Source organism: Petaurus breviceps, unplaced genomic scaffold (genome assembly GCF_028583685.1).
Source record: "Petaurus breviceps papuanus isolate PSGF00001 unplaced genomic scaffold, PetGlider_PUasm1.0 174, whole genome shotgun sequence".
In the NCBI taxonomy this organism is placed as follows: domain Eukaryota; kingdom Metazoa; phylum Chordata; class Mammalia; order Diprotodontia; family Petauridae; genus Petaurus; species Petaurus breviceps.
Genome location: NW_027185761.1, coordinates 21,224,152 through 21,239,846, shown reverse-complemented (window position 1 = coordinate 21,239,846; position 15,695 = coordinate 21,224,152). Strand labels below are relative to the sequence as shown.

At 36.7% G+C, this 15,695-nt stretch overlaps 1 protein-coding gene across 4 annotated transcripts in view; it reads right to left on the bottom strand.

Moving 5' to 3' along the window:
- Nucleotides 1-15,695, bottom strand: part of TMCC1 (transmembrane and coiled-coil domain family 1) — a 287,250-nt gene that overhangs the window by 139,617 nt on the left and 131,938 nt on the right. The window contains exon 1 of one of the 4 annotated variants that reach the window (XM_069083881.1): nt 10,045-11,674. The exons of the other annotated variants lie outside the window; for them this stretch is intronic. Within the exon in view, the coding sequence (XP_068939982.1) occupies nt 10,045-10,083 (39 nt within the window). The 5' untranslated portion in view covers nt 10,084-11,674. Of the gene's footprint in view, nt 1-10,044; nt 11,675-15,695 lie in introns of those variants that run through there. 4 annotated transcript variants of the gene reach the window in all.

Here is a 15,695-nt window from a genome sequence, read left to right as displayed (position 1 = left end):
GGTTTGTTGTGAGGATCAAATGAGATCATATTTGCTTGGCACATAGTAAGCAATATATAAATGCTATTTCCTCTCTCCACCTCTACCTCCCATTATATTCTATAAGGTCTCATCTAGCTCTAAAATGCTGATTCTGAATAAAATGACCTTTTTTAAACAAAAGTTCTTCTTTTCCTTAACTCTCCTTTGTCATTTGATAGTTAATTGTCGAACACCTTCATGAGAATCTCTCCAAACTTGGCTTCCATGGGAAATAATTTATTTCCAGTTTCCCTTCTACTCCTCCAGCCACTCAATTTTATGTTGCTGATGTGTCTTCCTTCTCACACTCTGTCTCTGACAAAGGGGCAGCCCTTTTCCTTACTGAGACCAAGCTAACCTTTCATATGTGCACATGACCCTATCCATTTCCCTTCCTGTTTTCTCCAGAAAACTGCATCCTCAATACTACCTCTCCCCCAGTCCTCCCACTGAGCTCTGTCTCTCTTCTCCCCTTCCACTTTCTCTCTCTCCCTCACTCCTCTTTCTTCTCATTTCCCCCAATATGTGTGCATAAAATAACCTGAAAACATGAATACTTTTATTATGAATGAGTGCTATCTTAACAAAATTGAAACCAGCTCTAGTCAAAGATTTCATCTTGCTTTGGGTCAACAGTTCAATGTAGTGTTGAGCTGTACATGGCAATCATAATCATAATAATAGTCCTAACTTCTTCCCCAAGCCTGAACTGGATGAAATAGGAGGTGAAATAAAGGATCTTCTAAAATCTCAAGAGGAAAAAGCTGCATATGCTGAGATTAAAAGCCATTACTTAATGCAAACTCCAGAAGTCACACCTAATAAAAAGTGACAAAACAATATCATTTCATTTATTTTTTAAAATTCTATTCACTTTGAACATAAATACAAAATGACAAAAAGAGAATATTTCTACATACACAACATTACATAAAAAAGAGGATTCACCATAAAACCATGAATTTCCATTTCACACTGTTTACTTTTTTTTGAAATCTATGTAATGCATACTACAAAAACAGTTGTCAAAGCTACCCTGCTTTTCTGTATTTCCTTCTAATTTTTCTTTGATTCTCTGTTGTGCACTTTTTATTTTTTTTCTCCATCCCTCCCCATTGGACCTGAGGCAAGGGAAAACCATACTATACATACTTCTATTCATCAGTTCTTTCTCTGGAGGTGGATAGTATCTTCCTTCATAGGGTCCTTTGTAGGTGATTTGAGTATTTATGATACTCAAAAAGACTTAGTCATCAAAAGTTGTTCTTAGAACAATATTGTTACTGTGCACAATTTTCTCTTGGTTTACTCTTCATTATTTCATACAAGTCTTCCTACGTTTTTATAAAATCAACAAGTTCACTATTTCTTAAAATGCAATAGCATTCCACCATAATCATATACCGCAACTTGTTTCAGCATTCCATAATTGATGGGCATCCCTACAATTTCCAGTTCTTTGCCATCACAGACAGAGCTGTTATACATATTTTAGAACATGTAAGTTCTTTTCCCTTTTCCCTAATCACTTTGGGAAACAGACCCAATAGTGGTATTGCTGTGTCAAAGGATATGCCAGTTTTATAATTCTTTGGGTATAGTTCCATATTGCTCTCCAAAATGGTTGGATCAGTTTACAACCCCACCAAGAGTACATTAGGGTCCCAATTTTTCCACATTGCCTCCAACATTTGTTTCTTTCCCCTTCTATCATTTTAGCCAATCTGACAGATATAAGATGGTATCTCAAAGCTGTTTTAATTTGCATTTCTCTATTCAATAATGATTTAGGACATTTTTTTCAAATGACTATAGTTTTGATTCAACATCAATATTTCAAACAATTTTGAAAAGGGAATGGGCATACTTGGATTAATTAGAATTTCAAAATGCTTTTGATTTTCCCAAATCACTCACTCATTTTTTGGACCCAAATTTTGACAACAGTTGCATAAAAGGAACCATACATTGGTACCTCTGTGATTCTAAAATTAACAAGCTTTGTAGTGCATTAAGTAGGTCCCCTATGGTGGCTTTATGGAAAAATGTGGTCAATAAATCTCATAGAGAAAATGTGTAGGGGTTGTGATCTGCATTGGGTGAGGGAAAAGCCCCAGTAATGAAATCATGGGCAATTCAAAGTATCAAAATAGAGAATGTGGTGATCTGTTGTAGAATGCCCAGCTGCTAGGGAAAAGAGTTTGCCTTTGCCCTATCAGAACCCAATTCCACATAACTTATTAAGTGAACCTGCTATTTTTAACCCAAATATTTAGCAGATAAATTGAAACTAAATTAAGTCCTATCTTTGTTTTTGGTCATGAACACACAACATGGAAATTATAAAATTAGTCCAGCTAATACATAATTTGATGCTTTCTTGACTGGATGTTTTTCTTAGAATTATCCCTCAGATAATTTACTTTTGCCTTCTGAACAACTTAGAGTAATTAAGCAAGTCTATGAAATGATCTTTTTGCACATGCCATCTCTGGGATCTTCAAGTTTTATCATACTATTTTATATGAAAAATCCACCCTGATTCTTTACACAAAACACTAAGTTTCCTTAAGAAAAGAAGAAATGATTGCTTTTATAAAAAGCTTGAGTTGAAATAAAACTTGGAAACAGATTAGGAAAACTGCCCATGCTAACACTAAGCAAGCTCCATTTACTCTGTTTTGCTCAAATTCTCCACACTTTGCAATGGGATCCAGTTACAGTTCATTTTATACAGAGGTATTAGGTACCACCTAATTCAGTATGTCAAAAAGGAGAAAAAAAAATCTTTACTTATTTTCCCATGCAAGACAAAGCAACATAAGAACCAATTAAAATGCTGTATAGTAAAAGCAATAGGTTTATATGCACATAGAAAAACTGCTTTTATCTACCCAATTCTCCCAACACACTTTCCTGGTCAGAGAAATCTAAAGAGGAGAAATTCAGTGAACTTTTAAAAAGAGCACATAATCAGCATTACAGGAATATTTATTATACACAAGGGCAAACAATCTTTTATGATAGCACAATATTTGCAACTGGGTAGTCACTAAGTACTTCTCCAAACCTAGAAAGGCATTCCCCTTATAAGGCTGTCCCAATGAATATAGTTTCACAATAACATTTTTAATATATTGTAATCAAAGTTCATTGATGTCATAAAATGACTGAATTCCAATTCTATGAAACTACAGACTTACCACCTAACATTTCACATGAAAACGATGAAATTAGGCCAGTATAACTGTATATAATTGATCTTAAGTTGTCTCATTTAAAGAAAGAGAAAAAATAGCATCAGACTTCCTATTTTTACAAAGCAGCAGAGCATCAAAGTAGTTCTATGCTATACTGATGTCATATGATTAACAGTTCTTTCTGGTAATCAGTTATAACTGAATACTGGTCAATGACAAGACCATATGATTTAATTCAGTGACAAAAATACAACCAACATTTATTATTTATTATGTGCAAAAGCATGGCATTAGGAACTTGGGATATAAAGGGGAAAAGTACATTCTACTCAAGGCAGAGTACAACATATACACAGTTAAGTATAATACAAAATAATATAAGGAGGGTCCAAGTACTAACAACTGAGGTGGCCAAGGGTAAGAGAAGATTTCTCAGAACAAATGCAATAGATCTTGCTGAAGGCAATACAATTCTCTGAGTACAAAAATGTGCATTTATACTAATACTTATACTTCCACACAACCTTACATTATTTAAAAGTACGTATTCTGACTCCACCTGTATATTTGGGGGAGATAATGATTTATGATAATATCTTGCTACTTATGTAACATTCATCTTTATAAAACTCAAAATAACTGAGTCAGTCTTGCTCCCAAAAGAAAAAGGTTTAGTTTATCTCCTAAAGGAAAAAAAAAGCCCAAAATAAAGCTTTAAAAATGTAATTTAATTAAAAACAGGAAGCAGGTATAATTATTCTTATTTTACTAATCAGAATTTAGTCACAGAATGGTCAAGTTACAGTATAGATGACTGATCCAAAAGAAGTAATAAAGACATGAAAATAATTCGGAGATTAGTGAGCAGCTGATGACCAATAAATAGCACTATCCTTTAAACCAGCGCTTCTCAGGGTCACAACCCTATATTGCGTAACTGAATGTGAGGGTCCTGAAAAATTTGGCAACAGTAAAAGGTTTCTGAATGTGCAATGACCAAAAATTAATTCCAAATCAAACATGTAATGAATCTTAGGTGTTTCTTGGCAGCACTTGTGCTGTGTCGCACAACTTCACTGCAGCCTTGGTTCTGAGCACATATGTGGACTCTGCACTGCACATGTCATCATGCCACACACACCAATGAAGGCTGCCAGAAACACCTTGGCTCAGAATTGAGACTACTGAGATCTTTTCTTAATGGGAAATCTCTAAAATTTTGGCGACTCATTTCAGGGTTTCATGTACTGTTGTTAAACTATCGTTTGTTGTTGTTTATTTTTTCTATTGGAACATAGCTATGAATTGTAGGGGGGGCTTTTGTGTTTTTTTTTTTTTTTTACTGTACATACAAAATCATTAAATGAATTTTGGCTTGGGATTAGAGCAGAATTTCCAACAATTTTTGAAATGGCCCTAAACACACTTCTGCCATTTTATAGTATGTATGTATGCAAAGCAATGTTCTCAGTGTTGACAATTATAAAATCAAAACATCAATCAACTGAAAAACGCTGAAGAGCTCTGTGTCCTGCAATATAAAAATAAACAAGCACATCTATCTTATTAGTATGCAAATTTGTTTTTGTCTTTAATAAGTGATAAAGTTGTAAGTATACCAAAGATTTGTTTTAAAATAAATTTCTTTATGACTTTTCAGTAAATGTTTGATTTTATACCCATTTTATATACCCAAGGTCATGTAAAAATTTATTGGGTGAAAAGGGGTCTCGAGTGGAAAGAAGTCCTGCTTTAAATTACCTGACATCAGTGGAGGAAGCCTAGCATACTGGGGAAAGCACTGATTCTACAATTAGAGGGCCTATGTTCAAATTCTACCTGTAACCAATACTATCTGTGGGAGGCAAGCAATCCATTTATTCTCCTGGGTCTCAATTTCTTCATTTATAAAATAAATTTAGTTGTATTAGATTATGGCCTCTGAAGCCCCTTCTACCTCTAAATCTATGTTCATGGGTTCTTGTGAGAGAAAAATAATTTTAAAACTATAAAATATTATACAAATGTGAGGTGCTATCATGAATAATGGCTTGGGCTATGGTTGGTATTACAAAGGGAAAGCATAAAATTATGAGGCTACTATATTTTTGGTTTATGAGACCAAATCTAAGGTCAATGAACAAACAGTGACTGAACTAGGAAAAGATCCCCAACACACTTCCTGTTTCTCTTTTTATCACACAATCTGGGATACAGTGCTTTGATTTTGTTACTCTACCTATCAAAGAATTGTTTTAATATGTGAAATTTCAAAGAAATAAAATACTAAGAGAAAAAATCTCAAATGAAGTAACATCTAAACGGGGGGAAAGTCTGGTTAAAAGAATCAGTAAAAGGCATATTTCACCAATCATGATGACGATGACTTAAAGGTTTCCTTTTTTTTTTCTTTAACTTCAAACTTTGCAAAGGAAAAGTAGGAATGTGTAGGTCCTGAAGAAAGCTCTAGCAAAAAGCATAAAAAGGGGAAAAAAATCAACCCAGATGAGAATCAATACTATCAGATCATCTCTGATGACATAAAAGCATCCTGTTACTTTGGTTGGGTAGAAAATTATGAAACACCTTAATGAAATAAATATAGCTTAGAATGTACTGTCATGCTTCTCCACCAGTTAAAGAACTAAAGACCCTGGAAAAAGGCCAGGTGGGTGGACAACACCAAGATAATTACTGTGGTCAGATGGATTTTTTGGAGGACCTTATGTTGAAACAAATTTAGTCAATATTTAAAAACCTGTTCTTAAAGTGACATTTCTAGACCTAAAAAGGTGATACTTTCTTAAGAGGAAATCTTTAAAAGATCACTCATTTTAGAGCTTCACATACTGTTGTTAAACTTTAACTATAGTTTGTTGTATTTTATTCTATTGGAGCATACATGTCTACTTCAAAACGAGTCTTCCCTAACCAAGGAAAATACTGTTGCTCTAGACTATCAGGAGGACCTCTTCTATTTACTATAAATGCTACAGCATTAACATCCTCAAAAACTTACTAGCTGTAATCCTGGGCAAGGATTTTTTATGTAAAAATAAACAAGCACATCTATCTTATTAGTATACAAATTTGTTTTTGTCTTTAATAAGTGATAAAGTTGTAAGTATACCAAAGACTTGTTTTAAAATAAATTTCTTTATGACTTTTCAGTAAATGTTTGATTTTATACCCATTTTATATACCCAGGGTCATGTAAAAATTTATTGGGTGAAAAGGGGTCTCAAGTGGAAAGAAGTCCTGCTTTAAATTACCTGACATCAGTGGATTGCCTTCATTTCCTCAATTTTAAAATAGGGATACTAAGAGCACCTAGCTCTAAGGGTAGTTGTGACAATCAAGGAGATGATATTTGTAGAGCCCTTTGCTCCAATGCCTGGCATACCATAGGTGCTATAGGAAAAGGCTACCCTAAAAGATGTTACAAAAGTTGGAGATGATCCCACATAGTATCAACATAGGAGAAAATATGTAAAATTGTTAGATCAAATGATGAAGATGAATGATCCATCGTTAAAAAAAAACAAACATTCTCCAAAAGCCAGGAATATTTACCATACTTTTTATTCTTATGGGAGGCACAATGTGGGAGGAAAAAAATGGGACCTTAACTCAATAGGTGGTTCTGTGAAATTAGAGAAAAACACACTAAGAATAGTCTTGAAGAAATGTGTAGAAAAATAAAGAGTGACTAAGACCTGAGGTGCTTGTCTGGCAGTCAATTGTTATGTAAGCAAATTCACACTATCAGAATATCTGCATTAAAAAAAGTTGAAAGTTCACATTTGCCTCTTCTTCCTTCTCAGTACAGATGTGAAGATTAGTTATTCAGTATAAACCACTATTTGAGGAAAAATGTAAAATTTATACAAATATGAAAATCATGACATTAAGGTAATACACCCAAGATGGATCCCTGCTTTCTAGTGCTGTTCAAACTATAAATATTTATATTTTCCTTCAAAAATATTGCAACAGAATTTAAAGCAATACATATACAACTTTCCTAATGAAGGAACCTTAATTTAAAAATACCTACCCCAAGTATAGCTTGTCCATACTACCTTTTCATCTATGATAAGTATCTTTAAGACACACTTGTCAACACAGCACTGTTTCTGCCAATAAACTTTACTAGATGTCTTCTTTGCTACATACCTGAGTAAACTGCACATGCTAACATGTTTGTCCCTTGGCTCTTGCTTAAGCAGACCTGATACCATTACTAATCTGTTTCTCATGATTGAATATCACTGAGCTGACCATGTGCAAGGCACCCCCGACACTACAGAAGTAAACAAGCATTTATTAAGTGCTTACTATGTTCCAAGATGTTCTCAGTGCTTCACAAATATTATCTCATTTGATGTGAGAGACAAAACAGAGTAGATTCATGCTAGCCCCTAGAGGGATCCATATACCTTTTAACACATTATACCTACACCAGTGTTCTGTGTTCCTTCCAAACAAGACACTTTGCTGCTGTTTCTTGTACTCAATGTGTCATCTCTCACTTCTGTGCATTTATACAGAGTATGGAACTCATCCTCCATATCTGCCTGTCAAAATCCTTCTCTTCCTTCAAGATCACTTCCCTGATTTTCCCTAATGAAGTGCTCTCTCCCTCTTCAAATCTTTCTCAAGCAGCCAGCTTCGATTTTTCTTCTGTCCTTCTCATGCTCTGCCTTGTGTCTCTTCATTGCATGCAACTTCACAAGTTCCTGCACCACCAGCAGGACAGAAGGTCTTTCAAGGGAAGCCTGGTGATATGTTTGGCCTGTGTATGCTCCAGCACCTTACAGGTGCCTCCGGCAGGCACTTAATTTTGCAGAAATAAGTTGTATTTTAATCGATAAATTCTCTCATATAATTTTTAATTCCTCTGCTTAATTGTTCACTTCCCCCCTTTATATTTCAATTTTTTATATGCTTAAGATTCTAATAGTACTTGAAATACTACTTAGTCCATTAGTTCACTGAACAAATATTTATTAAATTCCTATAGAAGGTACATCATGGAAGTATGACTTCAATCAAGGGTGTTTTTGCTTGTGTATACGCATTTACATACATATATGTTAAGGTCTAGAAGCTATTTTATGCCAGATAGAGAATAGACAGAAGGATAAAGGGGAATTATCCTTTTTTAATCCCAACTGGGCCAAAAACTGCTTTTACCCAAATGGTTATACTATACTGCCTATTATTCACCCTAAATACAGTAATAAAGATAAGCGATTGAGCACAATAGATTATTGAGAAAGAAAATTGAAAGAAGGGTCTAAGAATCAAAATTTAATTCTTGGTCATTTTCTGCTGAGAAAAAACATCACCCGATTGACAGCCAGGTAATTCATCTATCAGCACTTAGCAGATTGTTGTATTTTTGTTTTGTTTTTAAAGTGTCTCAGCCTGGGAACTTAGAATGTTTTTTTTTGGGGGGGGAGGGGGAATTGTAAAGTACCTTCCAGGTTTTGAAAATACCTGCAAAACAGATATAGCAGCATTAGGGGCCCAAATGAACAATGATTCCTTTTAGTACCTGGCAGAGATATGTAGGCATAGCTTCCAAGATTGGGGGGAGGGGTGGAAGAAGATGGAAAGGACAGATAGAATAACCCACCTAATCATCCCCTGAAAAGTTCAGGAGCTCATGAAAGGAAGGTGAAGGTAACTGGTGAATGAAGGGAGTCCTTATAAAATTTTGTCCAAAGGTCCAGAATTTCAACTTGGGCAACTGGTGAAGGGCTAACTGCTTTGTCCCCAGGATAATAACACAGTTCAGGATTTAACAATTCTGACTAACAACTAGGGATGTGAAGAATGCCTGCTGAATTGCAACACAAGTATTTGCCTGAATTGCTGCTTGCAGGGAATGAACTGTAACACATTTTAGCTGCCAACTGCTGCATTTCTGAAATAGGGTATTTCAAGTACAAGACAGTTTGGGGGGGGGGGTTGCTGACTCTTCCCAAGCCTCTTTCCCAAACTGGTTTCTGCTTATGCTGAAGTGCTAGTCCTCTTATTGTATAAAAAAGGAGGCAGGCTGTTACTGTTGATTCAAAAAAACCAAAGCCTTCCTAAAAAGGTGCTTTACAGCTTTTTTTATTCTTAGTATGATTTACTCTGAAATATATGGACAATAGTGTTTTCCCAAAAAAACTTGTATTTTGGGGGGTCTATTTCTCAATTATTTTTCAACATTAAAAAATGAATGCTACATACTAGCATGAGCTTCTCTTCTTAACAATTGTTTTTATACGTGTATCCAATTACTAAATATGCTTATTTCTTAATGGAACTATTCCTTGCTATGTTTATATATAGCTCAAAATGCTTTTCAGATAGCTTTCTCCAGCCCCCTGGTAAAATGTATTGTAATCCCAGTGTCCACCAAGGATTTCCCTTATGGGTCCACAAGCTGTTAGAATGTTTGCTAAATGCACACATGAACTTGCGCCCCCCTTCCTGTACCTCAACTCTCCTTCTTGCTCATACACACACCTCCGAAAATCTTACTATGAGAGGAAGTTATCACCTCCCCTGATTCCACCCTAGTTTAAGAGAACAAAACAAGAAAGAGCTTGCCAGCAATCAGCCCTAAACCTTTGTGTCTGTCAGATGAAAGAACAAAAGGCAGAGAGCTACGGCCCCATCATCCCCACATCTCCTCCCCTTATACACACATACCTCTGTATGAACAGACACTTCACAGAACTGTTCAGGGAAAAAAGGAAACCTTGCTGCAGTCAGCCACACACATACACACACACGCAAGTGGCAAGTGCCGGCGCAAAGGACCCACCTTGGAGAGCTGCCTCCTGAGGCTAAAGCGCTGAACCATGGTCAGGAACCCTGGGTCGTCGCACAAAGCAATCCAAAAGCAGGGAGGGGGAAGGATTTTGACAGCTTCTTAGGAAAGTCTGAGGTAAAACATCGTGAAGGTTGTCAGAGGACAAGTCTAAGGGATTTCCCTGAGAGTCTTGGCAAACTTAGAAGCACTTCATTGTTCTGTCAAGACATACTGCAAAGCCTCCATCCAGTAAAGGAAGGAGAGAGGGAGGGAGGGAGGAAGGGAGGGGCAGAATCCTGGAGCTGAGCACCCTGTGCCAAGCTCTTTTAGCATTTCCTGTGAGTCAGCTGTGAGGGGTCCAGCAGATGGACCACCCCTCCCTCCCCTTCCTTGGAGTCATTAGCCAAAGATGCTGCCTTGTTGCCACCTGAGCCTGGCTTCAAAGGGGGGCAGCAAAGGGACTGGAAGAGGGTCGGGGCTATAAAGCATCTGCCTCCCGTGAAGAGGTTAACCGGCAACTGCACAGCTCCTCCTCTTCCTCCTCCCCCCGGCCTCAACTCCTCCCAGCTGAGTGTCAGCTCAAGAAAGCAGCACCCCCTTCCCGCCATCCCCGACAAACCAACTGGAGAAGCGTTTTGAATGAAAGGGATGATGCTAAAAGGGACACTGTCAGTGTATATGTTTTGCTCACAGTAATAAACTGCTCCCACCTGGGCTGAGCAGCCTGAAGGCTTTGTCTGACCCAAGTGACCACGTCTTGCTGTCTTCCTCACAGGGAGGAGTCACAGGCACCTCAGGAATGAATGTCAGGTGCTCAGAGCATACTCTGTCAGTGACTTCAACTTGAAGTAAGTCCTGGAATCTAAGTTGCCTCCAGGGATGTTTGCCTGGTCCTTTGGAACAGCTAAGGAATTAAAAAAAAAAAAAGCAGTATGGAGTGAATATGATTAAGACGGATAAAAAATCACAGCCAGATGGGCACTACCAAAGACTGGCAAAATCTGGTGGTATCGTGTTTTCTTTCTCTCCATCTCTCTAGACCAACATGCTTTTGGACAATATCACTGAAGGAAGGAGAGGATTTGCGCCCTTATGGTCCCCTCACCTAACTGCTTTATGTTTCCTTCCACAGCAATAACACAACTAAACAGGTAGCACACACTCACAGGCAGGGCAAGGACTTGCCTTTGGTTGCCTTTTCCTGAACAATGAACCTAATGCCACTTGGCCACCTGACTCTGGACAAGTCAAATCACTTAATCACTCTAAACCTTGACTTTCTTTACTCTTGTGTGAAATGGAGCTAAAAATACTCACAAGACACGGACAGAAAGCTCTGTTCAATGACCCTCAAGTTATTACTGACAGTTATGCAAAGCATAAAAAACGAGGACAGAACACAACAGCATTATGAGCAGAAGCCGGGACCCAAAGATCTGGGTCCAGGCTCTGCCTCTGACCCACATCAGCCATGTCACCAACCTCTCAGTGCCCCAGGTTATTGACAAAAAGTTCCAGAGCAGCTGAGGAGCTACATGTAAACAAGGGCACCAGCGGAAGGAGTTTCCACACAAGGAGTTGCCCATACCAATGAAATCACAGGTCTAGTCCATTGGGCCCTGTGAGGCTCCAGTGATATCACCTACACCTCGCACTCTGAGATTACCACATACACATGAGCTGTTCTCATCCCTCCCTCACCCAATCCACCTTACACATGGCTACACAGCTCCCTCCAGTGCTGCCAAGAGAAAGCCAGACTGATTGTCTGCACGCCCTCTATGTATACCTTGTTCCCCCCAGGAGAAGTTAAATTTTTTGAGGGCAAGGATTCCTTTTTTTTGTATCTCCAGCCCCAAGCACACCGTCCGTAGTACGTTTGTTGTTGTTCTGTTGTTTAGTCATGTCCCACTCTCTGTGACCCAACTGGGGGTAATCTTGGCAGAGGCACTGCAGTGAGTGGTCTGCCTTTTCTTTCTCCAGCTCATTTTACAAATGAGGAAGCTGAAGCAAACAGGCAGAAGTGACTTGCTCAGGATCACACAGCTAGTAAGTGTCTGAGGATTTGAACTTAGGAAGAGAAGTCTTTCCTGATTCCAAGCCCGGCACTTGATCCACTGTGTGCTGCGGAGAGGCCCTTCTACAGCACATGATGGAAAAGCTTATTGAATGCATGATCACTGCCACCAGCTTTCTCTAGTTCCCTAGTCACCCAGCATAAGAACAGAGTAGAGGCTTATTAAATAATTAATTGTTTGATGGATGATCCACAAACAAATAAGTGTAAAGTGGGATATTTCTCTTCTCAATCCTCAATATCTTGTATCGTTAACTTATTTTCTACTGAGGCAGAGTCCTCTAATTTGAAAAAAAGAAGTCAGGACATTAACTTGTCTAGAAGTACTGCCTGAAATTGTCTCCAGCTATCTCCAAGAATTTTATAAAACTCTCAAAGCAAAAGTAATTTAAAATATGTTCAATGTATGGCTCTTGTAGGAAGAAAGAAGATGCTAAACATTCAAGTAAATAACAATTTAAAAACAATATTCTGACTAAATCCACTTTGTCAAGTTTTCCCCAGAAAAATTTTAGAAGAATGAGAAAGTATAGGCTAGTATACATATTTTTTCCATACTGAATAAAACACAAAGAGGGTAAAGTATAAAAATAATGCCGATCATTTATCCACAGATAGATATTCATATCATTTAGTCCAGGGTTTTCCAACCTAAATGACATAAATTTATTTTTTAAAATGACAAAAGGGATACTTAACAAATAACATTATCTCATTGAAATGCTGTAGAAACTTACAAACAATTTCTAAATCAATAAAGTTACAAAATATTGGGTGTATCCTTGGGTAAGAAAAAATAATCTCCATCTTTCTGTGTATGTGCATGGTAAAAAAGCTAGAATTTAGTTCCTTTCACAATGAATAGGAGGTACATGAAGGTTTACACATGAGGTAGAAAGGACCAGTAAGGAATGACACACTGTTATCTAACACCTTACATGAAGAATATGAAGACAAGAGAGGTGAATCAATGAACAAGCATTTATTAAGCACTTATATGCCAGGCACTTGTTCACCATCACACAGGTATTAGGTAGAGAGAGGTATAATTTAAATACAAATCCTCTTATTGAAAATCCAGCATTTTCCCCACTGCATCAAGAAATAGAATAAGAACTTTGCATCAAATTTTAAAGTCTGGTAGTGAAGATATATAAGGATTTGGAGAATTCAGAAGAAGGTTCCACTTTACGTTAATTCATATCTAGATCATCCATTAATCAAAACACAATAGATTAAGTGGTAAATGGATGTGAAGAGGTTTTCAGAAGACGAATTCTAAGGTATAAACAATGATTTGGAAACATGTTACAAATCACTAGCAGAAGAATGAAAATTAAAACAACTCTGAGCTCTCTTCAACACAATAAAAACTGGCAAATACAACAAAACAAAGGGGAAAAAGTAAGTTGATGGAGAAGTTGAATAAATACAAATCCAAGAAAACATTACTGATGAAGCTATAATTGGCCTGATTGTTCTGCATACCAATTTGGAGTTATCCAAGGAAAACAACTAAATTGTTCATTTCCCTTGACCTAACAATGTCACTACTGGATGTATACATCCAAGGAAGTCAAAGACAGCAACAAAAGTCCAATATACATGAAAATATTCACTGAAGCACATTTTTATGGTAGTAAAGAAATGGGGAATAATTGCAGGTGCCCATCAACAGAGGGCATGGATCAACAAGTTATGATAATGAATATAATGAAATATTGTTGTGCTCCCAAAAAAAGAGATATGATGCAAATCCATGCAAATGAAAATGTTATTAAAATGAAGTGAGCAACAGAAAATCCAATAAGAAGTAGGAGAATACTGAGGCAACATGTGGCATATATGTTATACAAGGTTGTTACTTGGATTGTGCCTGCTTAACTATTTTTCTTTGTTATAAAAGAAGGTTCCATTTAGATGAGAATAAGAGACAAAGGGAAGAATCCATAAATGACATCTATTTTTAAAGGTATTCATGAAACTTCAAATTAAAAAAAAAATCAAAGGATTAAAGCTAGGTAAACTTTAGATCAATAATTACAGTTGAAGTTTCGATTCCTTATAATCCAGGAATTTACACTTGTCGATCTCAACTACAGTTAAATACAAAGACTTGAGGTTTCTGTTCTATTTTTGACATACAAATGATGTGCCCCAGTGCCTCAACTTCTCTCTCTGTACTAGGTATTCTGGCCCCCTTGCTGTTCCACAAATGAAGTATTCCGTCTCCTCCTATATCCCTGTACAGGGCCCACGCTGTCTGGAAAACACACCTTTCTTCAACTTCACCTCTAGAATCTCTAGCTCCCCTCAAAACTCAGTTCAAAAGTGTCCACAAATGACCTTTTCCAACTATTGCCTCACTTTTACCACCTCCACTAGTTGCTGGGCATCTTTGATAAGAAATTCTTTTTTGCTTATGTATGGCCCATGTATTGTGTCTGTCTGTCTGTATGTATGTCTGTCTGTCTCATTTCCCTGAAAGACTATAAAAGTTCCTTAGGGCAGAAACTGTTTGAATTTTGTCTTTGTATTACTAGTAGCTAGCATAGTAGGTGCTTAGTAGGCTTTTGTTGAACATCTAACTGATGTAGAATATACTAATTGCTTCATAAATCTTCATAGGAATGTTGAAAAATTAATGACATATCCAATACAAATTTAGTTCCTTGTTCTAAAAAAAAGCACATTAAAAATCAGATGCTAATAATTTTTAAAAAGGAAACAAGAAAACAGGGTTATCATCAGAAATTTCCTATATTCAAAATTAGCTACCAAAAGTTGCAGAAGAAAATTAGTGATTTTTCATTTACATTATTGTATTTTTGTTTGAGTCTGTTCCTTTTTATTAAATAAAACTGCAATCTTACATTACTAGACAGAATATCATCAGTAAATCATCTGAGTGCTTAAATGCAATAAAATTCCAGTTCAAAGTCCCCAAAATTGAGGCTGGAAAAGGTACTGGATAAAGTTTAATAACATTAAAAGATCTTAAACTATAAGAAGTAGTCCATAAGGGGGAAACATGTAGTTTTATATGAATGATCAAGATCAAAATAAGCATTACACAAGGTAGAAATGCAGAATCTAGAAAAGATATCAGCTCTGCAACTATCTGTATGTTATTACTGACCACAAGTAAACAGTGTTATTGTCTGTAGTCTGTGACTATACTACATCTTTTTCTATTACACTCTATATAGAATTAAGAGAAAATTGTATTAACACTACCAAATCTTAGGGTTTTTTGGTTTGAATGGAGAACTACAAAAAAAGAAAACAAACAACAATCATTTTAAGAGAGTTCAACATCCTTTAATTTTCCTGGATTAGAAATTTCCATATGTAGCAGGCAGCCAGATCACTTTAGAGAAGCTTAATGGAATTCTCCAGGGAGAAGGCCCCCTGCCATCTAACTGAGCTACATTTCAAAGTCCTAGAGATGAGGAACACTGATATCTATTAGTAATGCCCAATGGTCTATTCAGACCAGCAAAGTACCAGTAATAAATATTAAACCACACATTTCTTTAAGATCAGGCACAACCCCCAAGGATTTTTTTATCTGAAGCAAGTTTCC